We start from the raw sequence: 27,277 nt of genomic DNA, 5'->3' as shown, positions 1-27,277 counted from the left end.
AAATACCTCCATTCCTCAAAAGTTAGCGTTGGCTGCTTCTCGCTTGCCATGATTGATCTTCATGCTACCAGCCTCTGTCACATACCGTCCGTGAGGAGGTCCTGACTATTGCGCAACGTTACTTTGTAACGCTTTATACACAACACAGCCCTCCAGGTGCTCAGGCTTTAATAATCTTTCCAAAAACAATAGGGCCTTGCGCCCCCAGTAATCCTGCCAGAAACAATAGGGCTTCGCACCTACACAGCCTGCACCTCCGGTGCTCGGGCCCTAATCAGTGTCTCTATAGGGCTGTGCACACCTCACATAAAATAAATTTGAAAGACTAGTGTATATTTGTTTTTCCAGTGTGTATGTAAGCTTATGCGCCACGGTCACGTCTGATGCAGTCAGTTCCATTGATTTTAGTGTTAATGTCTAAGTAAAAGTCAAAAGTCAAAAGAAAAAGTCAAAAGAACTCAACAGTTTTTGACACATGGGTTTGAGTACTGCCTCACTGCAAGAACTGCTTATCTAAAAAAAATCTAACCAAGCGTCAAATAATTGAATAAGAATTGGACTTAGTCCCACCCCAGCAACTGACAACAGATAAGTTGTTCACTTCCGTTGTGACTTTTGCGGCCGTGTTGTGACTTGCGGTCGTGTTGTGGCTTTTGCGATTGTGCTGTGGCTAATGTATTTCGTTGAGCTGTCTGGGCCATCGTACCATACCAAATATAGAAATAACACTCACAGTAGAGAAAAAAAATCACTACATGTTTAGACACAATGGCTGTGTTTGTGGGATTAAGGTGTGCATAAAGGCAACAATGTATGGAAATGGTGGAATACGATATTTTTAAACAATTTATTTGTACGATATTTTTTATGAAAAACAAACACATGACATTTGTATGTCTCTGTGGTAGAGCTACAACTATCCCAGTTGCCGTGTTGAAAGTGTTGTGTGGTGGTAAATGAACAAAATGTGACACTGATAGTTATGAGTAATTTGTGGTCATGATTGTTGGTCCATTGATACACATAACAGAAGTGGTCCAAATTCTTTTATATACAGATTGCAGATAGAGTGAATTTCCTTCATCTGCACAAGCTTAAAATGAAACTACTGCACCAACAAGGGAATACATTTAACTGTATGAATATTATAGTCCACATTTCCTTTTTAATCTTCAAGTGTATTTGTGCATTTGAAATGAGGTCTGTGGGCATGCCGGTGCTTAGTCACTATCACTGGTGTCACTGCTGGGATCTCCCTGAACTTTATTACGGTGCTGCATGGCTCGGTGATAAGCCACTTGCACTGACTTCCTAATGTTTGACTTCCTCCCCTCAAGCATCTTCTCTTTATCCAGTTCCTGATCCACACCCAATGGCACCAGCTTAGAGCGTGGAAGCCACTGCCTGAAAGAAAAAGAAAATATAGAATAATTGTCAATGATATATTCAATTTTATTCAGATCTGAATTTAAGCCAAATGTATAATAGGTTCACGCATCATGTGTTTTCATGTGTCAGAAATTAAGAAAACAGTCCTGTTAAGTTTGGACTGCTTACTGAATATGACATGGGCAGTAACTGGCAGCAGCATGGTCTGATATTAAGTTAAAACACACTATTAGGCTTGAAATGATCATACACACTTACAGATTATGCCAAAATTTTCCAAAAACCCCTCAACAAATCCAGAAAGACATAATGACCAATTTATTGGTAAAACTGCACAAGTCTCCCATTGACATTAGTGCAGCGAGGGTTTACTCTGGTCTGCATAAAAGGGGATTCCCCCCCCCCCTTGCAATAATCGAATGCGGAAGTTATTGAACGTTTGCACCTGTCACTCCGCTTTAACCCTCTCTGCTATAACTGATACTAGTCAAGTGGGCATGGCCAGCGTAATTTCTTTCCCTGATTGCTGACATAATTTCAAAAATTTAAGAGAGAATACCAACAAGAGTTAGGCGGGGATCACATCAGCCAGCGGCAAGTGGCAGCGGCAAATGTAACGCAACGCTCAGACCATAATAAGTTTTATCTCGTTCCTAAGCAAAACAAACAGTTTGTCAATTGAATACACTTGCGTTGCGCTTTGAAAGTTGAACCAAGTTCAACGCTCAGCTTGTTCAACGCTCAGCTTGCTCAACGCTCAGCTTGTTCAACGCTAGCGTTACGCCAGCATTGCCACCGTTCCGCTGCCGAACCATAGAGAACAATAGGAAACCTGCCGCTTGCAGCTGGCTAATGTGATCCCAGCTTTAAGGTAACTGGCTATATTAGGATGGCAGGATAACATATAGCCAGCTATGATCAGTTAATGTTAACTTATGGTGACTGTAGTCGTAGTTGTAGGCCTTATGCGTGGGTCTTCAGATGCAGTAGGTGTGTGATTTTCAAAACCATGGCGGGAGAACCGACTGCACTTTGGTTAGCTGCTGCGCACATTTTTAGTACTCTACAAATGCAAGTGAAGTTGTTTTGAATCATAGTGCAGTACTATGTGTTGATGCTTAGAATGTCGGATTCTTGAGATCAACGTCTTCGGACAATAGAGTCATTTGGAAGGGAAATTGAAGAGAAGCAGGAAGCAGGACAGATGAAAGACTCAATGATCTTAAACGCAGTAGACGAAGACGTTTGGGCTGTGCTTGGTCAATTTGCGTTGGAATCTGTGGCATATAGAAACAGTGGTATATAGAAATGTTCAAATGGGCGGGCACAGAAAAAAAAATGGGTGGGCAAAGCCAATTTGATTGAACATAAGAGAGGCCAATATTAGATACACTATATATTAATCATAGGCATGTTATACTTATGACATAAAAGTGGAATTTATTGAACGTATTTGATCACAGCTGACAAATTACACAGAAACATTTTCAACCGGAGCAAAACGATGCATGATCAATAGATTGACCATATTGGACAACTGCAAAGCCTTATCCTACATGGAATGAAAAGTGTAACTTGTTGAACAAATTTCATCATAGCTGACGCTATGTTTATATCATATTATGTCATATTACGCATTTTAAACTAAACGGCATGAAGCCAGCATCGGCACGTCACATAAAACACAAATTGAAGCAATAGTTTGACCATTGGACAATCCTACTGCAAAGCCTTTTCATAGGCATGCTACGTTTATTACATAAAAAGTGGAATATGAATGCATTTATCACAGCTGACAATTACGCAGAGACATTTTAAACGGAGCTGCCGGCTGTTAGCGATTTAACGGATTCTTGAGCTCGCAGTGGAGGGCTGACTTGAGCATCTTTTTTAGATTGTGAACGTAAACATAAGCATGATTTTCTGAACTGGGGATTATCACTAATTTTACCCCCATAACTTTTGACAAATGAAAATAAAATGTGATGCAATGAACAGAAAGCCTCTTCAGTGTGCTTAATCGCCATGCAGCCTAGTCTAGCCTGTTAATCAAATTAATGTATGAAAATAAAGTTGTGCGTCATGGTATTGAAGGAGAGTAACGTTGCTATTCTCTGAAGATGAGTCAGATGTAGCTACAGTTAAGTTATGTTGACCATTCATCTACAAATGCTTTTCTTATGGATGCCAGAAACTGCATATTACAAAGTGTTTCTGGAGTGAAACTTTAGTCAGACCTGTGTGATAGAAGAATATGGCACGGCTCTAACTAGCTCATATCGAGAAGAATGCATGACGGAAATAACAGTGGACTAACTATGGATAACTTGTAGACCATAAAGGTAAGAGTTCATTGTCCTTAGTTTAGCTATGTTCGCCTAACCTCACTCTCGGTAGATGAATTTCGTTCCGCTTAGCTCCGCCTAACTCCAGATTGTATGGTAGAGCCAATCAGAACGCAGGGCGGGAGTTTCATAGATGTGACGTAGCGTAGACACGACTGTGAGACTGTTCTTAGCGTCACGAGTTGGCTTCGATGTGAGTGGTTGAAGTAGCACGTCGATAGATGACGGACAAGTGGCTTATCCAATCATATGCAAGGATTTTTGATAAGGCCCAGCACCTGAAACACCTCTCCAATGGATCGATCCCAGATGGATGAGTGGAGCTAGGCGGAACGAAATTCACCTGGCGAGAGTCAGGTTAATGTTCGCCATGTCCAGCTTCTAAATGTTATGTGGCTAACAGTAGTTTATAATGTGATAATGTAAAAGCTTGCTAGGACAGACGCTCAATGAGTTCATGCTTTGTTTTATCGCTGAATTTTAGGACAGCCTATTATGGCAACCGATTGAATTCCGACCTCTCAACTCTAGCAGGCGTTAAATGACTGGAAGCTTTGTGGATTTAAAGATTGTCGTAATGTGCTGTCTCTGCTATTGCTGCTTTTGATCAGTCAGATTTGAAATCTCCTGTGTTGGGTTGGACATATCTAGCGTCATCAAAACGCCCGTCCACATACTTAACGTTTTCACACTGGTGCCGGAACTAATTGACTCGGCAAAATGTCTAGGGTGCTTGGTAGTAAATTTGGCGAGACACTTCGTACCGCCGTAGTCGATGTGAAAAGGTCAGGCGTTCCGCGAATCTGGTACATAAATTCGCGGGAATTGTGGCAGTGTAAAAAGGCCTAATGTTAGTGATCAGACTTGCTTTCATTAGGCTTAGCCTACTGTTATGTTTGGCTACAAAAAACTATGCTGTGATCTACAGTACCATCGTGTGTGTCAGGCTACAGTTCATTTACACATTAGTTCAATTGAACTGATGAAATTGTATTTGCCGTTTTGCTAAGGGACAAATTCATAATTTATCAAATTTAATTTGTTATTATCTGGCTAGATGTCACAAAAAACACTTTAATAAACATTTGGTGGATGTAATTCACCTTGGACTAATTATATAGCCTTTATGCAAAATGCCATCAACTAGTATAACATTATGTTTCTTTCAAGGTGACGTTGTTTAACAATCTTCTAGTAAGATGTGGAAATCATAATAATAGACTACTGACCAGTGATCATCTGAGCATAATGTTAATATGACTTGATAAACCATTTCAATGTGAAATACCAATGTTTAAACAGCTTTATTTAGGAAGTGGTTCTAAATTTAGGTTTGATACGCAAATCAGCTACATAGCTTAACCATAGTTCACACTGGAATCCAATAATTTAATTTAAATGTTGAATGAAACGTCATAAACATAACGAATCTTGGGGGCCAGGTAGGCCGCAAAGCATACATCCGATTCACACTTCGGAGGAAAAGAAGGGTGGGTCTGTCGGCTGAATTCGAAGGAACCCACGAAATGGGACAGCACTATTGACACTATATGACACTACAGGTCTACAAATCTAGCCTTAGAACCATCTAGCCTCTGAAATGAGACACAACTTATGTAATCGCTTGTAATCTTGTGTGGTAGAATTTTTGGATTACTAAACAAATCGTATTACATTTTTAACCATAGGCGATTAACCATAGACAGTAAAAGATATGGACAGAGTCATCATGTAGACGTCAGTCGAGACGGGTGAAGCAAATTTCAACCGTTTCCTATTGGTTGACGAGGCTTTCTGCGCAGGCTCAGGGGACGTAGATGTAACATAGGGACATAGTCTGACTCGTGTAACTCTTGTGATGGCTGCACCGAGAGATTGGGTTAATGTAGGCCCTTACTTCGTTACCACAACGTCTACATTTACTTTTCTTAAATGTCATAGTTGTTCGTAGATAAATGTGATTTCATATAAACAGCACTCTCCACATTCATAGCCTACTGTCAATCCATCAAAACCTCGCTGAAATGTTGGGGTTCGATGCTTTCGTTCTTATCCAGAGAATACGGTTATTTTGCTCCTGTGCGACGCTTTAACCCACACTGGTCGCATACTCATTACGTAAATTACGTCACGTTAGCATTGATTTCGGAAAGAAGTTTATTATTCAGCCATTAAGTCAGTTACAAGGTTATGACGCCAATCACACAATGTTGTATTACTCCAAAAATAGAAAAAGTTCATATAAAGGCTTAAAACGCTTCAGCTGTAATGTTATTTGATGTCAAAATGGCGCCAAATTGAATGGGGTTCAATGGAATGGCTAGGTGGAACTGGTCTACTATTTAGCCTCAGATCCGCCATAGTGTCTACGCTCTCCGAACGTTTGCCTGCCCCCTTGTGATTAACAATACATTTTCATATATTATGTGTATGCTTTTCTATACATTCAATACTGTGCATCAACTTTGCCTTGTCTGTCATTTGCTCTCTCTGTGTCACGACTTTCTAATAAAGGTCATGCGACCCCTTTTGTCACGAGTTAAGGGTATTCTGCCTGAGGCAGTAATGTTAGGAATATCCTGACAGTAAATGGACTATGGAAAAATGCGGAAGGATGTATATGTATTGTATTGACCAATTATCTTACTTACTTGAAGTAGCCACATGACTTGCGTGTGTATTTTTATGTGTGTGTGCATGCGTTCATGGATGTGAGTGTGTGCGTGTCTGTGTGTGTGTGCGTGCGTGCGCCTGCATGTGTGTGCGTGCATTTTGTGTGTGTGTGTGTGTGTGTGTGTGTGTGTGTGTGTGCTTGCGTCTGTGTACAAAACATCTCCTTGAGTAAATGGTTTTCAGATAGAGATGTATCGGCCAAAGATCTACATACAATCTAGTTTTATGAATTGAAAGAGACTGACCAGGTCCTCTTATTGTCGAAGAACAAGACCAAATAAAGGTGTTCATGGGCCTCCTGGGTCATCTGCTCACCAAGCTTGAGAACATCTAGTGGAGGCACAGGTATGGGCACACCCCTATGAAACACACCCTCTCGTGGCATCTTGGGGTCTATGATCTGGGATGAGTGTTAAAAACAAATTAGAAAAAAGCTGAAGACAGAAAAAAGTAAAATTAACAGTGAAAAACATACAAATCTGAGCATGACTGCAGACCACACCTTCAGTTGTACTTGGCATACAGTGAGCTTCTTTGCTCATTCTTTCGATTGTGTATATGATACAAAATACAATATGAAACAAAACAAAATGGAAAATTTACTCCAGGACACATTAATTAATCCCTAAGTCCCTTAGTACAACAAAATAATGCATGTTCTATGGACTGAAATTCTTGACTTACCAGTGCTGGGTATGATGGGTAACCTCTACACTTAGCCCAGACTAGGTCCAGTGCATCTAAAGATGTGTAGTCATCTGATGTCATCCAACAACCAGATCTACTACGGCCTCGGACAACTGAAAAACACATATACACAGATTGGCAATTCCATTGAGAATTCACTTTGTTTGTGACCACGAATAACCACTCATAGAGGATAGGCACAATTGTATTGGTAACCTTGGACTTAGTCATGTGATCCAAGGTTACAATGGATCCTGTCAGATATATTTTAATTTGCATTTGGCCCATCATTTTTCTATCTGACAAAATGTAATTGTATTTGTGAGTCGAACTGTGGCCCTTCCAAAAAAAGGACTATCAATGTCCAGTGACATGTTGCATGTACAAAATAAATCAGGCTGCGATGAATTATTTGCCACAGTCACACATTGGGTGCGAGTTTCACAGCGAAGCGGTAGCATGAAGCTACGTCGAGGCCGGGACTCTGAAATGGGCAAAACCTCTTTATTGAAGTGAATTGAAATAAACCAATCACATGCAACCAGCATTAAATTCTGTCTATGGGAAAATAAATGCAAACATGCCTTAATCGTAAGAATGGGACATGCTGCCGTCCTATGTAAAGAATTTATCAGGACAGTAGGGTATAGCCAAAATACCACGGCGATATTTGTTGCAAATAGCCTATCATTAACATGTCATGGCAGGGTACCCAAAACGGTATACAGGGGGCCTCAACAAATTAGAAAATCCAATATTTTTTCCTCAAAATGCATTTCAAAAAGTGAATCATATATTCTAGATTTATTAGATATATGACCTTCTGTGGCTTACCCTCCTTATTATATGGAGGTTGTCAATGAGTGTCTTCTGGACAAATATCAAATCAGAAGTCTTTCCAATGATTGCAGTTGTGTTTAATTAACCAGACTAAGAGATTAAAGGCTCATGAAACTTACATTTCTGTATTATAACATCTATTACATCTTTATTCTAATATTTTGAGAAACTGTTTTTTGATTTTCATGAGCTGTAAGCCATAATCATCGACATAAAAAAAAAATGGTTTGAAATATTTCACTCTACATGTAATGAATCTATGACATTTTTGAAATAAATTAGGGGTGAACTTTTCCACTATACCAGGCGTGAGCGTTCTGTTTGTGTTGCATCTGTGGCAACAATTACCTTCCACTGATGTTTAATAAACGCATAGGGGCTACATTCACACATTCGTTGCTGAAGTTTTTAATGTTTTCAAGTTTTCAAGATTTGTTTGCGTCTGCACGTGATTTGTACAATAGTAAACTCAGTTGTAAACTCAACTCACATTGAACAGCCCCCTTAATATTTTCTCATATAACGTCATCACGTAAGTTACCCATTTTGGATTCAAAACGGCGAATTTCGCCGAAAGGTGAGGAGTTTGCATGCCTGATAAAGGCTACTCTTCACATAAAATATAATTAGGGTGTGTGTGGGTAAGGCCTTGAAACAATTTCTGAGCTTGTTTTAATCAGCCATTTTAGAAGATGTCATATGCCTTATGGGCACTTGTTAGCATAGCCTACTAAAGTAAGCATGATAAGATATGCATATTTGTTTGAACAAATCAGATAACAAATAACAAATAAACTTGCTTAAGAGACCATTATTAAATAGAATAGGGCAGACTAGGCCTGCATTTGTAAAGTTGTTTAACTAACCATGTTGTGAAAACAGTGCTCACATCAGAATCAGAATAATTTTATTGTCAAGTTTTTTTTCTTTTCCACACGACATATAAAAGACAAGGAATTTGACTTGGTGAAATGGTGCAAGACACATAAGAAGTATTTAAATTCAATATTATATTATATATAATCCCAAGGTATCCCAAGATTCTGATAAACTTCGCTATTTTACTTAGCCTGCTGTCATCCATCTATCAAAGCCACCTCCGTCATATGCTACAATGTTGCCATGTTCTGAACGTCTGAACGTGCAAATAACATACGGTTAATGGTCGTTCTAATTTACGTAGAACAATGGGAAATTCAACCAAGCAGTGGAATAATATAACATAATATAATATAGGCCTATACAACTAACTAGAGTGGTGGACACCGAAACTTTCTGACTTGTATGATAAATTAATTAGTAAACACTAATTAATTACCATATGTCTGTACAGAAATACATTTATAATTTTCTACATAAAAAATAAAAAATATATTATATAGGCTATACGGCCTGATTAAAGTGGACAGCTAAGAGAGACATACTGACCAGGCTACCGAAGTTTCTCCAAGAAAATCGTTGTGAAAGACGGATAGACAATCAATCTGAACACTTGCGTGTGCACCAACCAGTGGAATATTACATTGCCATCAGCCTTCGCTGGGCCTAGTAAAAAAGCTACTTAAGACTACTATCGTGGTCACTCATTTAAAATCTTCAGTAGTACGCTATGCAGCATCCCACGTTATCAGGCTACCGTCTATGATGACTGTGAGGGTGGCGGGAAGTCAAAGTAAAGGGCTGCGATCGCGCAGTCCAGGCTATAGGAGGGCAAAGTAAAAAAACGTTTACAAATAACGAATCCCGATTACCACTCCGCTGCTGTCTGGGACTTTTGCTAAATGCATGAAATACAAGCCTTACAGTGAAAGACGGATAGGCTGCCTTCTGATCCTATAATTAACAAAAGAAATGGTTTATTTTAACACAGAGGAAAAGGACGCATTTGGCGCTCGCTGTAGCCTCGCAAAAATATTTGAGCGCTAGAATGTCCTAGTCGTAACCTAACAATAATAGGTTACACTTTACTTGACAGTATCGACATAAGAGTGACATGACACTGTCATGGAAGTGTCATAAACAAGTCATAAATGTTTCTGTCATTAAGTGCCATTCGTTTTTTGTCATAACAAGTTAGGGTTAAGATTAGGGTTAGGATTAGGGTTAGGGTTAGGGTTAGGGGTTAGGATTAGGGTTAGGTTTTGGGTTAGAGTTCATGCGTCATGACAGTGTCATGTGTTCATGACAGTGTCATTTCACTCTTATGTCGATACTGTCAAGTAAAGTGTTATCCAATAATAATTCAAAATAAAACTGATAGTTTGTTTATTTTCTGAAGAGAAGCATATTTTCCCCTTGCAATCTACAATATCATGGTTTCTCCAGAAATTAATTCACATTATGGTATCCATTAATTCTACCAAAGGAAAAAATAAGACATTGTGAATGAAATGCAATACTTTTAAGGCACACTAAATACTCACACCCATATAGACCCCTGTCCCAAATATAAGCAAGTTGAGTTTTGGCGATCAAGGTTTTTATAGTATATGATACCATTATAAAGTTGTTTGTTCTTTGAAAGGATGTATTTTAATTATATGACAATTGTCATTTTGGATAGATTTTTTTCCGGTCCAATGTCCGCACAGAAATAGAAAAATTTGAAATTCCTGAAATACCTGACTTAATTAAGAAGAAAGAAGTCCTCCGTTTGACTTTTAAATTAACATTAAAGTTTAAGAAAAATGAAACAGTTGCAAGTGAGTATAATCTCAATATTAGCAACAAAAATATCCTATTAATTAAGGATGTTTTCTGTGCTTGATTTGGGTCAGTGTTAAAGTACTTTTCGCCCAGATATGGTTACCGACAGGGTGCGAATTACCCCACCCCAATTGGGGGGTACTGCTCCTTCACTTCTTCTATGACCATCATGGTCCACTACCATATCAATCCCAATCGTGATCGCCAAGTGCAACATGTGTTGTGCAACACACATACAAGGTGTAAACATGCAACAAACTGATAATCAGTTGGCTACAGAATATCTCATTGTTATTATATATCCAAGAGAACTGTTTTGATCAACTCTCAAACGTTAAAAGTTAAGTGCACTGGAATACCATTCTAATTACTAGTAAAAGTAATACCTTTACAAGAAGCCTATTGCTTATTTCATGACATATTGATTTGGTTTATTTTTAGATTTCATAAGACCTGGAGGTAAGATCCAACCCTCTAATATAGCCTAGCCTACTGTATAAACAGAAACCAATTTTCCATTATAGTCTATGGTAGTCAGTGTCAAATCAACACAATTGCCTAGAGATATGTGAAACCTAAGCAATCTTTAATGTGATTAAGGAGTATATAGCCTACTATGAAAAAACATACTACCACATATGAACTACAGAGCGGTAACCTACAAGAATCCGATAACCAGAATGTAAAAACAATAGGCCTACTAACCAATTAAAAACCAATTCAAATACTAGCATGTACTATTTAGCCTAGGCTACTTGGCTCTTTATGTTTCCACAGGTTTCACTAATGTTATGTAACCAAGGTCCACTTTACTAGCCTCAGTGGGTAAGTAAGTAGCAGGTAAGTAGCCGGTAATTAAATGTATGAAGACGTGACATGAGCTATGAAAGAACAAAACATGTTAATACATGAAGGTTGTAAAATAGCACATTTTCAACAAGCTAGACGTCTGCTAGCAACTTACATTTACCCATGCATGTCAGCAGCAAACCGAATTTAGGCTACTGGAGGAATCTAGCGATTTGTCATTCAACGTCGTTGACACTTGCTTGAGAAGTTGAAGTCGTTCTCTATCTCCGTTGCTTCTAGCGCCACGGTGGTTAAAAATGGTACGGTCCATAATAGGTGTCTGAAATCGCTTTACATTAAACTTTTCCTAGTGAAAATAGGAGTTGACTTGTATTGTAGCCAACTGTAATGATATTTTTTCACAATATCAGAAAAATTATCCCCCAGTACCTCCTGTAATTCGAACTATGGTTACCGAGGGGGGCGGGGGGTTACACATTTACACTTCTGAGTACAAAATAAAAAAATAAATCCATTAGATAAATTTAAAATAAACAATGTAACAAAATTGTTATCTATTTCAGTGTCAATAACTGTGTTATTGGCACACTGGACACACTTTTTGAGAGATTAAAACACTTTTAGTGAATTTCTTACTATGAGATACAGCACGAGTTGCTCCCACAGAGTAGGTGTCATTCTCAGTTCCTGATGTCTCCTCACTGCTGTCCTCTTGAAAGGCAGAACGAGAAAATGAGGGCTTTCCACGGCCCAGTTTAGATGGAGTAGTGCTGAGGAATAAGGTGAAAAGGAATATGTAAAAAAAGAGTAACAAGAAAAAAACATTACTTGTAATACTCAAATGTACTTCTTCTCTTTCCCAAAATATATTTCTTAAGTATATTTGTGATATTCATTTAAAGAATTAATCTGAATTTAAAACAATCATCATCATCATCATCATCACAAAAAAACATATCAAGCATGAGTATTACAGAGATTCCCACACCAACAACATCCACAATCATGATAGTAATGTAATCCAACATAAATGGTAAAATAACCCAAGTTTTCACAACTCTGTCCAGGATCTCAAGGGCCTGGTCCACGTGTTATTTGTTTCCATTGATGCTTTCCATAAAAATGAGATTTTGGGCCCTGTCTTACACGCGGCGCATTGTGGTGCCAGTCCTAGCTCACACCCAATGCAGTGATCAGCATTACAGTGAGATTTATTCCTTTTTCATGCTTGCCAAGGCTCTAAATTCAAATGCAAAACAAAAAACATGCTTGTATTGTGTGTTTCTGTTTGTCATTCTCAGTTACTTGTAGAATTAAAAAATCAGCTTGATGTTGACATTAATCATAGCATTATGATGTAAAAGTAGCAAAAAAAAGAAAAACTCATGTTGTCAGCGGCGACAGGGCAGGGCCTCATCTCTATTATGTATGAAGGAAGGGGCCAAGAATACAGAAGTCTCACACAGGTAGTATTGATACCTGTCAGTGTAGATTGACTGTAATTCACAAATAGTCTGGCCATTAAAATTGGCACCCGCCACTCACCAAATGAAAGTAAAAATCTGCATTGGCGAGTAAAATAAAAAGGTAATTCGCCAGTGGCGGGTTGCTAACATAAGATTGCTTCACTGTAAACTTTCAGCACTGCAACAGAGTGGTTATTCAGTTCGGTTCAGTGGATATTCGCTCGGTCATCAGTACTCATTCTGCTTGACTTATCGGCCGCCTTCGACACGGTTAATCACCGCATCCTTCTCTCTATACTCGCTAACATGGGAATCTCCGGTTCTGCTCTCTCCTGGTTTGAATCCTACCTCACAGGGCCTTCGTTTAGCATTATCATGGCTTGGTCAGCTATCTGCACCTCACCATCTCACCACAGGGGTCCCCAGGGCTCAGTGCTGGGCCCCTTCTCTTTGCTATCTACACCACCTCCTTGGGACAGATTATCCGTTCGCATGGCTTCTCATACCACTGCTATGCAGACGACACACAGCTCTATCTGTCCTTTCCACCTGATGACCCCGTGGTTTCAGCACGGATCTTGGATTGCCTCTCAGACATAGCTACATGGATGAAGGCACACCACCTCCAGCTGAACCTCTCAAAGACTGAACTGCTGGTCCTCCCAGCTAAACCTACCATACACCACGACATCAACATCAAATTGATTGACTCCCTGTCTGTTTCACCTACCAGGACTGCAAGAAATATAGGAGTTGTTCTCGACAACCAACTAAACTTCTCAGATCATGTTGCCTCAGTCGCCCAGTCATGCCGTTTCGCACTCTACAACATACGGAAAATCAGGACTTACTTGACTCAAGATGCTACCCAACTTCTGGTTCAGGCAATAGTCATTTCACGACTCGACTACTGCAATGCTCTCCTGACAGGTCTCCCAGCCTGCGCAGTGAAACCACTTCAGATGATCCAGAACGCGGTGGCGCGCCTGGTCTACAACCAACCCAAAAGGGCACATGTTACCCCGCTGCTCATCCAGCTACACTGGCTACCTATGGCGGCCCGCATCAAATTCAAGGCTCTAACGCTTGCCTACAAAGTAGTCTCCTGTTCTGCTCCCACCTACTTGAATGCCCTCATACAGACATACGCTACCTCCAGACGCTGCGCTCCTCAGGCGAACCATGTCTAGCTCTACCGCGGTGCGCTCAAGCCAATCAAACTTTTCTCATCTGTTGTTCCTCGTTGGTGGAACACACTGCCAGCTCCTACAAGGGCAGAGACATCCTTCTCCATTTTCAAAAAACTCCTGAAGACCCAGCTCTTTAGAGAACATCTCCTCTCATAGCAACACTTACAACAAGTCTTACTGATCCTAGCACTCACCAGCCGTCTTAAACTGACAAGTAACTGTTAAAAACAGCACTCACTGATGCACTTATTCTTACTGTACTCTAATGTTTTTAAATTGTCCTAAAATTGTTGAGAATTGCTCTAAAACTTAAACTGTTTACCATGTTGTTAGTCGCTTTGGCTAAAAAGCGTCAGCCAAATGTAATGTAATGTAATGTTATTGCCTACAAACTTTGTCATCACATAGCTTGGTGGACTAAGTTTTGCAATTATTTGAGTGACCCTCACTGTCTACCATCACTATAGCTTCACCTGATGCATGTTTTTTTTTTGGTGGAAAACAGCTGATGGATTAGTCAGGATGGATTAATGCCACCGAAGTCATAAATAACATGTTTTTTAAGGGAATTGTTACCATGTCGTTTAACAAGTTAGGGTACATGTTTTAAACATGGTGTCATCTGTGTTCTGACTATCAAGAAGAGGTAGAATTGTAGAAATGAGGGTCTTAACTAATAGGTTTAAAGTGTGCGCAATTCCAGCTGATATTTTGGGAAATTATTTATGTTTATCCCGTTAGTTACACATGCTTCGGACATTATGTGTAGTGTTCGTTTCCCATAGGCTAAACTAAGCAAATCTAAGGCCTTGTTTACACGTATCCAGATCTTTTTTAAACAGATTAAAAAAATATCTCTGTGCACTCAAACGCAAAACGATTCCAAACATGAATGTTTATGTAGAGTAAACTCATCTACTCGTCTGCTCTGCGTTGCCCCCCTCAATTAATGGCAGGAAACGTAAGAACAGTGTGTTAGTTTATCTAGTGGAAATAACAACAGGGTTGGGAAAACATTGCATGGCAGCATGGATCACAACACAGTATGATAGGCCTACAATATGAGATGGAGATGAATTATCAGTTATGCAAAGAAAACTGAAAGAATGGGTGATCTTGCTGCCCATTAATTAATAGGGTTATATGCCAAAGTCACAAAGAGTTTACGTTAGACTACATCAGACTCTCCCAGGTGCTCAAGAGTGCGAACTTCACCACAGACAGGTTTCCACCTACCACCTTTCTATCATTTCACACTCAACAGAAAAAAAGAATGAAATCTCACTACCACAGTGAACAGAGAACCTTTAAGAAGACGAGAGAAGTGTAAAGGACAAATATCAGTGCAGCTCAGTGTCTGGTTTCTTTCATTGGGAATTGTGGCCAAATAGTTCAGTCTTTGTTTTGTCCTTCTTTACACTTCTCTCATCTTCTCGCAGGTGGACTCGAATAAAGTTGTAGAAGCATCTCAAGGCCCAAACGCATAACAAATATGAGTGTACAAAAACATCTAGATACGTGTAAACGACCCCTAAATCTAGAGTCTTGGCTGAGCATGTTCCTTTGATCCAAAAAGTCCTCAAGTTGTTACGTTTCAAGTTGTACGTCAAGATGTACATAAAAAAATGTGCGCTTGTAAATAGTGCATCATTTTACAAAATTGTGGGCCTGTTTACTATTGTGTCAGGCAAATGAATGCACTAAAATCAGTGCACTATTAACTAAAATGAGTGCATAATATACTACATTCTATGCACAGTGAAATTAGATCATAATTGAGTAAAACGAGTGCACAATTTGGTCAAATGAGCGCACATTCTCATATACATGAGAAATACGGAACACATCTTTTTCCTTTGAAATATGGGACGATTACGTATTTTACGGAACGGTTGGCAACCCTATCAGGAAACCTTTCTAACTTCAAAACTGCCAAATCCAGTCTTCATGCAAGTTCTTGTCCTTAAAGTGACAGACACCTATTTAACCTCACATCGCCAATAAGGAGTAAGGAGTTCAATTACCTAAAGTTAGACGTTTTTGGCGAATTAATTTTCTATTTACAATAAAACATAAAATGCATAGCAGGTATATTGGGCCAACAGCTTGTATTAGCCTATCTGACAGTCAGCAGGCATGTCACAGCGCGTGGAGAAAGAAACTAGGCCACTGGTAGGGGTGTGTATATCCCCAAGATGAACAACTAGCCACGCCCAACAGGAAGTGAGGTATTTGGGATTTTGTGCGCACTAAGATATGATGAATTGTTATGCCAAAAGAGGTGCTTCCCATGGGCGAAAGCTCATTTGGTACAGTGAATAAACAGGGATAAAACCTTGGCACTGGGTGTGGCCCAGGAACTCCATAGCACCCCCTTTTGTCATTGCGACTTGTGGTTGGCATATAGTTTCAGCTACACACAACAAATTTGGTAGTATGCAACATGTCAAGACAAACAACTGATGTATACATCTCATTAGCCACGCCTACAGGGAGTGAGGTAATTGAGATTTTGTGCGTTGAGGACATGATCAATTTTAATGCACTTTTCTTAGACGATTGATCCAATTCATGTCAAATTTGGCATACATGATGCCAAGATGCTGCTGATTGTAAATTGCAAAGCAATTTTGATATGTTGTAATATCATGAATGGTGAAACTATGAATTTTAATAATTGATAACTAATACTGGCTTAAATTTCACAGGTTATTAAATTCTATGGCACTGATGATATTTACATGCCCATAATGAATATTTGGCATAGCACCACCAACTGGCTACACTGATGTCACATAATCAATTTGGACACACTACTTGTAGAAGGTTCATCTGATTCATGTGAAATGTGGTATACATGACGTGAAGATGTTGCTGTTATATTGCTAAAATATTTTGGTAACACTTTATCTGACAGTATCGACATAAGAGTGACATGACAATGTCATGAATACATGACACTGTCATGACACATGAACCCTAACCTCTAACCCTAATCCTAACCTGTTATGACAAAAAACGAATGTCACTTAAAGGTGCTGTAAGCGATGGCACACGTTTTTTAGGCTAAAACATTTTATGTCACTTACTGCAAACATCACCTAACCAACCGCTAGCTGTCTGTGTCCTGAATACACTGTAAAAAATACAATCTCTGTGGACAGCCTAGGCTCCAAAAACGGCAACAAACACAACCTGGGCAAACCTAGCCCATGAAAACATAACAAACTGTTCCAGCAAATCACAGACGAGGTGCGCGTTTAGGAGAGTTTCAATTGACCGATCCCAAGCCCCTCCTCCCATTGTCAGTCCCATAGTTTCTGTTGCTAAGTCGGACAAGTTTGCAGGAAAGTGTGCGAGAACGCGTGTTCAACATGGGTACGCAGCACCATTTAACAGTGTATGCTAGATTTCTGGGCGTCAAGTAATATTGATATATTCAAAAAACAGAGGCCAGAAAGGCCTTCAGTATTCGGAAGGACACATTCACAATGTCTGCTGTTATCAACGAGGTGGAACACCACAAATTGAGGACAAACCAATCTGGTGTTACGGATCTTAATGGGATGCATGTTAACTGGGGATAACGTGCTAATTGTTTATCACAAGCAGGTAGTTTACCTTATTTGCTGCAGATGTGACTGATTCAATAAACAGGTCTGTGCAAACATATGGTGCTGACGTGTCCATAACAAAATCTAACCATATTTCGAGGATTAATTAAAGGCGGGTCCAAGTGCTGCAGATCCAAGTTCCCATAAAATTGGGAGAGTGGCTAGCCTGTTAAGCAGCTCATGTTGGGGAGGTGGAGAGATAGCTTCGCTTCGGTAGGCTGATAGCCTACTTATTATTTTGAATGGCTGCTTTAGAAGGAAGAGTTCAAATAAACATGATACAAATGTAGGCTATTGAAAAGAAATCACTAGATCTACCCGAGTTTACCCATACAACGCACGACATATCTGCAGTTTGCAGACGTGATTTGTCTTGCACAAGACTTCATCAGTGCCCGCTTATGCTATACTTAATTTAAATGTGGGCAATGTAGTAGGCCTAATATTGGCGATTTCGAGACTGCATAGCCTATACAGCAAGGTTTTCAATCGGCACATGATTTGATCTTTAGAAGACATTGGCTATCTCTCGTTCAGCCATCAATGATTCATCGCAGTAGTCTATTCCGTTTGTTGAAAAAATGGTCATTAGCTTATTTCTGTGAACAGTCTTCTATCCCAAGTTAAACATGGCAAGGTAGCCTATGCCCATTTTCGTACACACTCAGATTTCTTTACTGAAAAGTAGCAGCCTATCCAAAGTTATGCAAAGTTAGGCCTATATGTCTGTCAACGTTTCACACGGTCAGGATATCGGATGTCACTTCTACAAGTATCCCAGGCATATATTTGAACCTTTTTGAGCTCTTTAGTTATTTAGTTACTTAGGCTACTTTAAAAGAAGCATTAGCATTCACATAACCCGGTATTGTAGGCTACAGAATGGACACTATAAAATTCAAAATTGACCGAGGTTGACTGAGGTCCTCCGACGTCCTCATTGTGACATAGTAAAAGGGGGCGGGGCTTGGGATCGGTCAATTGCACGGGAGCAGCGAGGGAAGGAGAGCAAGGAAGTAGCGAGCTAGCTCTGTTTTGTTTGAAAGTCAACAGAAGTGACGTTACCCAGCATCACTTATAGCACCTTTAACAGAAGCGTTATGTCATAAATGTTTATGACTGGTTTATGACACATTCATGACAGCGTCATGTCACTCTTATGTCGATACTGTCAAGTACAGTTTAACCGATATTTTTGATATGTTGTAATATGCTGAAATGGCGATAAGATTAATTTAAATATGTTGCCTCTGTTGGATTTTGACTTTTTTGAGATGGTTCATGTGGTTGAAATTTGGTAGTTGTGTGTAACTCCTCAAGACAACTTTCATACTACAATGTATTAGCCACGCCCAACAGGAAGTGAGGTAATTGGGATTTTGTGACATATAATCAATTTTGAAGCTCTTCTCCTAGGCAGTTTATGTGAAAGTTGACATGATGTCAAGATGATGTTGATTTAAAATTGCGAAGAATTGTTTTGATATGTTGTAATGTGCTGAAATATGCGATGAATTTACATACCTCGCCATGTAAACAGTAAGTGTGTGATCAATTTGCCATACGTTGTTTGACATGACTCAAACCACAGGTTGTTATTTATTATGGTAATGATGATTTTCACATGCCCACAATGCATATTTGGCATAGCGCCACCATTTAGCAACAGATAGAATGGCTATTACACTGGTGGAACATGGTACATTTTGACTCAATTCTCCTAGGTGGGTTATCAGAATCGGCGATAGTGGGCCTGAGCACCTGCCGTCCGCAAGCCGTGACATTTCGGAATCCAACAATGCACTCACATGTGGTGCATTTGTCAAATGCACATATCTGATGTGTGTGCTATTTGTATTTGCCAGTTTTATACATTGGAAGCACTCACTTTCTGTTGGGTGTGACATTTTACACCAGGGCTATTCAACTTCATTACCAAGTGGTCTTCGCGGGCCACCCAAAATACAGTGTTGCAAAAATTACTCCTACTGTGGCTATAAGAGACATGCATTCATGAGTATCATGACTACATTTAATGAGTTCAGTAAAATATATTCAAACACTGGATGTGGTTGACATTCCTTTATTTTGAAAACGGACGTTAAGGCTTGTTTTAAGGACATGTTTGTGCTAGTGTTGCACGGTGTATCGATACTAGAAAGGTATCACGATGCCTTCACGCAAAAAAAACGATACAATTTCCGACGTTTTTAGAATCAATACTTTATTAACCCTTTGCAGACCGCACGCTTTAATTTCGGTACCCCAGTACCGATGACGTTCAGTCTAATAACTCCGCCATACCCCAACCAATTTTATCAATGAAAACTTCCTCAAAAACGTCACATCATAGGCTTTCTGGCGATATGATTGGTTAAGGGATTTGTGGCGCGAATTTCTTTTACTACGTGAAGGAAAAATCAAGAGTTGACGTCTCCCTCCACTAGAGGAATCACAGCAGGAAGCACTATGCATGGTTCAAACAAGGTAAAAACAAGTCTTTTTATGTTATTACTACTTGTTATCCATGTTATTACTTTAAAATCGTTTTTAAAAGTTATTTTTGCTGGTAATTACACCTTGTATGCTTGGCCGTAACATAATGAGTGTGTGTGTTCACTTCAGCTGATATGATAGCTGGTATTTTAGCACACCGTAATCTTTAGTAAACTCATTATTTTCAGTCATTTTTGGGGGGTTACTATATGTCAACCAAGATTACAGACCTACTAGGACTGACACTTTAACGATTTGTTCTATTTGAACGATGTTGTTTGCTTGTCATCTGATGATACAGAAAACTAGCTAAGTTAGGTAACGTTAGCACCAGGAGAGGCTGCAACATGTCCTTGACGCGTAGTCGCGATAAAGTTCACTCCCGTGCTTCATGACTGCCAACTTTATGTCAAGTACACCTAATCGGTATTTTATTGTCAAATAAACCTTTCATTCCCTCGTAATATGTATAACACAATTTACAGTTGTTTGTAGCCAAGTTGCTTAGCTTACTTAGATAGAAACATCTGACATGAATGACAAGGTTAATGTTACGTTACCGACGTGAGGACTGTGTTGACTTGATCACCGATGGTGTAACGTAAGGATTTTATTCATTGACTGCTGTTTTCATGAATACATGACTGAAGATTTGTTATAAATGTGTCTTAGTATTGTTTAGCTTTTAGGCTGTAAGGTTGGCTGCTACGATTATGAGGATTTTGGGTGGCTAACTATGATGGGAGCTCATACACCCAAGCCTACTCGTCGACACATTATTTTCTAAGGGGGTGTTTTGTCTTTACGCAACTGCAGTAGCCTATGCACGGTGTGTATGTGTATGCATATGCTGTTAAGATGTTTTCTTTCATATCTCCTGACTCATGTTCATGAATCAATGTTTGCTTGTAAGCTGATATGGTATGGTTTAGCCAAGGCAATAACACTTAGTGAGCTCTGAGACTAATGTTACCTCTCCAAGCAATATTGGAGTCCTCCAGTGATAATAATACTTTTAGTGAAAAGAGTCATGGTTGGTGGTGATTAAGATTATGTGGAAGTAATGTAAAATAAAACTAAGCAACCTATTCACTATCAGACCTGTGATTTTTTTTGTTATTTCAGATGGAGGGAGAGTAGTACGTGCAACTGAGGTGAAAGCAGCCGACTGCTGATGGCAAACATGACCCCAAGGACCACGATGGCACGATGGCATGGACATGGGACATGGATGGGTAGCTTCTGGATGAAAAGGAAGACAATGATGTGCTAGAGGAGGAGAGTAATCTCCCATCATCCTCAGATGGGTAAGCATGTTTGTGTGTGTGTGTGTGTGTGTACTCCGTGCTTCATGACTGCCAACTTTATGTCAAGTACACCTAATCGGTATTTTTATTGTCAAATAAACCTTTCATTCCCTCGTAATATGTATAACACAATTTACAGTTGTTTGTAGCCAAGTTGCTTTAGCTTACTTAGATAGAAACATCTGACATGAATAACAAGGTTAATGTTACGTTACCCGGCGTGAGGACTGTGTTGACTTGATCACCGATGGTGTAGCGTGGGATTTTTATTCATTGACTGCTGTTTTCATGAATACATGACTGAAGATTTGTTATAAATGTGTCTTAGTATTGTTTAGCTTTTAGGCTGTAAGGTTGGCTGCTACGATTATGAGGGATTTTGGGTGGCTAACTATGATGGGAGCTCATACACCCAAAGCCTACTCGTCGACACATTATTTTCTAAGGGGTGTGTTTTGTCTTTTTTTGGCTTGCAGTAGCCTATGCGCGGTGTGTATGTGTATGCATATGCTGTTAAGATGTTTTCTTTCATATCTCCTGACTCATGTTCATGAATCAATGTTTGCTTGTAAGCTGATATGGTATGGTTTAGCCAAGGCAATAACACTTAGTGAGCTCTGAGACTAATGTTACCTCTCAAGCAATATTGGAGTCCTCCAGTGATAATAATACTTTTAGTGAAAAGAGTCATGGTTGGTGGTGATTAAGATTATGTGGAAGTAATGTAAAAATAAAACTAAGCAACCTATTCACTATCAGACCTGTGATTTTTTTGTTATTTCAGATGGAGGGAGAGTAGATGCGATGCAACTGAGGTGAAAGCAGCCCGACTGCTGATGGCAAACATGACCCCAAGGACCACGATGGCATGGACATGGGACATGGATGGGTAGCTTCTGGATGAAAAGGAAGACAATGATGTGCTAGAGGAGGAGAGTAATCTCCCATCATCCTCAGATGGGTAAGCATGTTTGTGTGTGTGTGTGTGTGTGTGTGTTAAGCCCAACTGGTATGCACATTCTGGTTGTGATAAGAGTGTTGCTTATAACAATAATGACAGGGATTATAGTGATAATAGTTTGCTTAGATTTGTAATTCAATTTCTAATTTTCTTATCTGACAATTTCTTTATTTTGAGCTTGGTCAAGTCCCATGTCAGGTAGAAAGCATACACTTTGCCTATCCTTCAAACACAGACAGAGACACCAACTCCAGTAGCATTTACACCTCATAGTCTGCTAGGTTTAGATGGACACACACACACCACAGATCTGGTGTGAATGCGGTGTTAGTGTATCACCTTATGTGTAGGGCAAATTATATCGATAATTATATATTGTATCGAATTATATGCTGTATGGTTGTTAAATGTATTGAATTTCTTCTAATGTGTTAATTGTTTATATGTGAGAATGTTAATATGAATTGATGCTTTGTTCACCATGGTCAAAGTATTTTGTTGATCTTTGTCATACTGTTGTCTTGTCATTCTTGTAGTTCTAATAGTTACTGCTTGTTTGTAAACATATGTTTGTTATTTACCTGAAGTTGTTCCTGGTTATTTAATGAAATTGTTAAAGACGTATCTAAATAAAATGATTTATTTCCTCTTTTGTAACCTTAACACATGTGCCAGTGTCTCTTATTCTTGTTTTCATAGTAGAATGAAGCACACGGAGAAGCAGTTACCATCTGCCTAGTCTTTATTTCAGCCTTTATCTTTCCTCCCCACAATTGATGTAGCCTCTTCAGAGTACAGTAAGGCATCCTATATTTAGCTATGCATCTTGTTTTGATGGTAAAACATCTTATATTTGTTACATGACCATTATATCTGTTTTTTTTGGTCAGATGTCAAACCAGGAAAGGAAAACATCCTACTCTTTAAAAATTATACTTGTTACTGCGACTTGCAGTTATAAGTAAATTAATCATAACTTCTGAACCAAAGGTGATAAATTGATTCTGTTTTTTTCACTGAGGAGAACACAACACTGTCTATCTTTTACACACTATATCTACAATAGACATTAGGTGAAAAGTAAGATTCATCTTGACAAATTGATATTTCTGTGTTTTTTTACGTTGAATTTTGAAGGTATTGTTTAAAAACAATATGTGTTACACTCAAACTTATTAACTATGACATGTATCATTTGAAAGGGCTAGTTCCCCTGATTACAATGGTGGGTATATCTTATCTCTGCTATGTAGCATGACCACACAATAAGCCTTTTTGTCTCACAAGGGCATCAAGTATGAAAAAACGGAATGTTTTGTGCCGTCTGCAAAGGTCTAATAAATTTATCATAACTTTTGAACAAAAGGTGATACATTGATTCTGTTTTTATCACTGAGTAGAGGACACAATTGTGAATCTCCCATACACAAGTTTTTCTCTATCTACAAGAGAAATTGGGGGAAAAATTAGATTAATCTTAACAAACTGATAGTTTTGTGTTTTTTGGGGTTGAATTTTAAAGATATTTTTAAAAAAATAAGTGTGTTCTCAAAATTATTAATTATATTGTATACCATTTGAAAGGGCTATTTCTCCTGATTTTAATGGTGGGTAAATTATATCTCTGTCATGTATAATCACACAATAAGCCTTTTTGTGCCATAAGGCCATCGAGTATGAAAAAATGGAATTTTCGGCGCGGTCTGCAAAGGGTTAAAATAATAATGTTCTGTGTGGACTGCTCCCACTCTCCATGCTCCTTGCACGCATCTAGGCAAGTGGGCGTGTCAAGCAGGCAGCTCTGAGTGAGTGAGTGCGCAGCCAACGCCAACATAGTTCTTTCCGACAGTCCTCGACTTGTGGATAAAACAAAAGGTGAAGTGAAATGGAACTATTTCGGATACATCGCGGATAGTGAAGGCAAGCTATTAGGTACACAGAGGCCCGTTTGTAAAATATGTTTCAAAGTCATTTAAAAGCAGTAGGCCTATAGGCTACGCATAGAACTTGGCTAAGCAACTCGCAGACATATCCCAACATTTTTAAAGAACGACAGGTTAACGAATAGAACTAATTTCTTTAATAGAACATGTTAATATAGAAATGTAATCACCTTATCAATAATGGAATGGCTGTTTAAAAAAAAAAAAGTGAGACTTCTGCTGCAGTATCAAACTATAATGCTTCCCAGTGTGGGACATTCATTTCACACACTACTAATATAGGCCCTAAATGCACTGTTATGTAACACCCATTTTTTTTTCTCACATCATATCCAATTAAAAATACAAAAACAATTTTCATGATACATTTTAACATGCTACCATGGAACATATTTTCATTTGCATTTATGCATTTATGGGAGGGCAATGGAAAAGTGGGAGTAGGCTATCAGGCAAACACAGGGGAGGAGAAGTGCTAATAGCGATTGATTAGGTGCTCCACCATATATGAAAACAGTGCACGTCTGTTTTGCAGTGAAAAAACTTAAATCCGAATTCCGGTTAAATGCATCAATTCTAAACTTTCAGAGACAGCTGATTCAGTATTCAGACCATCAGTTTTCTTCATTGTAGGCTATGTCAAAAGCAACTTTAACTTTTGTTTACCTTTCTAATAGGCTATCGTATGTTCACTTTCACAACATCCAGTTCCCTATCTGCTAGACTATGGTATTAAGGCATAGCCCCTAGTCTACGTGCAGTAAATACTTTGAGTATTTTTTTTAAGTGGAGTAGAACTATTAGGGCTACTGTATGTCACTGCTTGTTGACATCTCCTCATGTAGCCTATGATCGCTAAATTTTTGACATTTTGACTTTTTAACAATCGGTTATCTCCGCTCCGTGGTTCAGCTTTGGGCACGCAATTAGCGGCAGGGACGGGTGGCGATGAGCCATGTTTACGTAGCCTAATGAAGTGACAGCTTAGTAAATTCCACGCAATATGGCAAAGCACAGTGTTCACTGCATAGAACAACAGTAGCTTATTAGCGCTTTCTTTGTACATCCAGCCCTGAGTGTTGGCCTGGTTGCTAGCTTCTTCAAACTTTGCAAACTCAGCTGGGTGTTGTTACAAGTGCGGCGCGCGAGTGCATTTGACCGGCATAAAAATCGGTATGTCTCAGACTGACCGGCCCGTCACCGGTCATGGCCGATCACATGAAAATCGTCCAATTCCGGTCACCAGCCGATCAATTGGTGCATCTCTAATTTCAACACTGACCTTGATCTAGCCCACTTTGGCTATTTAAAGGTACTTTATTGTCAAAACACAACACAATGTAAATGAACTATACCAAACAATAAAGGACTTAATCACACACAAATTACTATTTTACTGACTATAAAAAAATATAATTATGTTGGAAGTTTAGAACCCAGAATTGACCTGCACATTACAAAAGTGCACCAAATTCAACACAAATGACTCAATACACTTGGAGGTCTGCGTCCTTTCCCCCCCAGATATTTTAGGATTTCGCCGTGGTATCGTTTCAGTATCGAGCATCGAGATATTTATGGCAGGTATCGTATCGAAGTCATAATTTTGGTATCGTGACAACACTAGTTTGTGCATGCCCATAGCCAGCCACTCTGAAACAGTCAAAGGCTATTCAAAACGAGACAGGACCCATCGTCAAAAATTGCGTGCAGTAATGTCAACACTGACCTTGATCTAGCCTACTTTGGCTATTTAAAGGTACTTTATTGCCAAAACACAACACAATGTAAATTAACTATAACAAACAATAAAGGACTTAATCACACACAAATGACTATTTTACTGACTAATTTCGGTGTCTACCACTCTAGTTCATCCAAAACAAACTAGAAAAGGGACTCAAAGTGCTATTATCCTTTAAATGTGCTATGCTAAATAAAACTGACTGACTGACTGACTAACACACTTCCATGCAGTGGTGGTTCTTGTATGTCGTCCTGGGCAAACAATGCACATGCGTCACATGACCTTTGTTGTCATCATAATGTTATCATAATGTGTTCCACCTAATAGATTAACTAACAATATATATTATCACCCGGAGAGAAGAAATACTCTTTTCTGATTGGCTGGCGGGTGGCCTTTAATTCTGAATAACAGGACACCGTTCCATATCAATGATTATGAATGGTAACTATAACAATCATAGTAGGACGACGGTTGCAGTGCTCTAGAATCTTTGGTTGCAGGCTTCCCAACTAGTGTTAATTTCGTCAGACGTAGTGTTAATTTTGTCACCTATTTTTAATTTAGTCTTAGTCTTAGTCTTGTGACGAAATGTCCTTTTTAGTCTTTGTCATATTTAGTCATTCAAATATCATTTTTGTTAGTCAAGTTTTAGTTGACTAAAAGTCTCGTCATTTTAGTCTAGTTTTAGTCAAAAGAAAACTAAAGGTATCTTAGTCTTAGTCAGTTTTAGTCAACACATTTTAGTCTTTTTTTTATAACAAATTATTTCTGATTACCATTTTGAGTCAAATAGTGTTTCACACATCTCAATTTTCTAACAATATTGTGTGTCCACAGGGCTACTCGTCTGTTATAATTACTCATTCTGATTTTTTTGTCAGTCAGTATGTTTACATGCACAGGTAAGTCGAGCTACAGTTATAGCTTCGGCTGGGATTTGACCATAGACAGTAAAAGATTTGACTGGACCACTGTCATATTAAGTAGACCAGTGTTTCTCAAAGTGTGGTCGGGGATCACTGGTGGTCCATAAAGGTATCCCAAGTAGTCCTTGAGCAGACATGGTAAAATATAATATAGATGAGTTGTTTGCAATATTG

The 27,277-nt window shown here is 39.0% G+C and overlaps 1 protein-coding gene across 1 annotated transcript in view; it reads right to left on the bottom strand.

The window, feature by feature from the left end:
• Nucleotides 1-1,029: 1,029 nt before the first annotated feature.
• Nucleotides 1,030-27,277, bottom strand: part of brpf1 (bromodomain and PHD finger containing, 1) — a gene marked incomplete in the record, with an annotated part of 174,779 nt that continues 148,531 nt past the window's right edge. The window contains 4 exon segments of the mRNA XM_048240776.1: nucleotides 1,030-1,404; nucleotides 6,653-6,807; nucleotides 7,092-7,207; nucleotides 12,087-12,220. Of these exon segments, the coding sequence (XP_048096733.1) occupies nucleotides 1,221-1,404; nucleotides 6,653-6,807; nucleotides 7,092-7,207; nucleotides 12,087-12,220 (589 nt within the window).

This window comes from Alosa alosa, chromosome 4 (genome assembly GCF_017589495.1).
Source record: "Alosa alosa isolate M-15738 ecotype Scorff River chromosome 4, AALO_Geno_1.1, whole genome shotgun sequence".
NCBI lineage: Eukaryota > Metazoa > Chordata > Actinopteri > Clupeiformes > Clupeidae > Alosa > Alosa alosa.
This window is presented reverse-complemented; position numbering and strand designations above follow the sequence as displayed.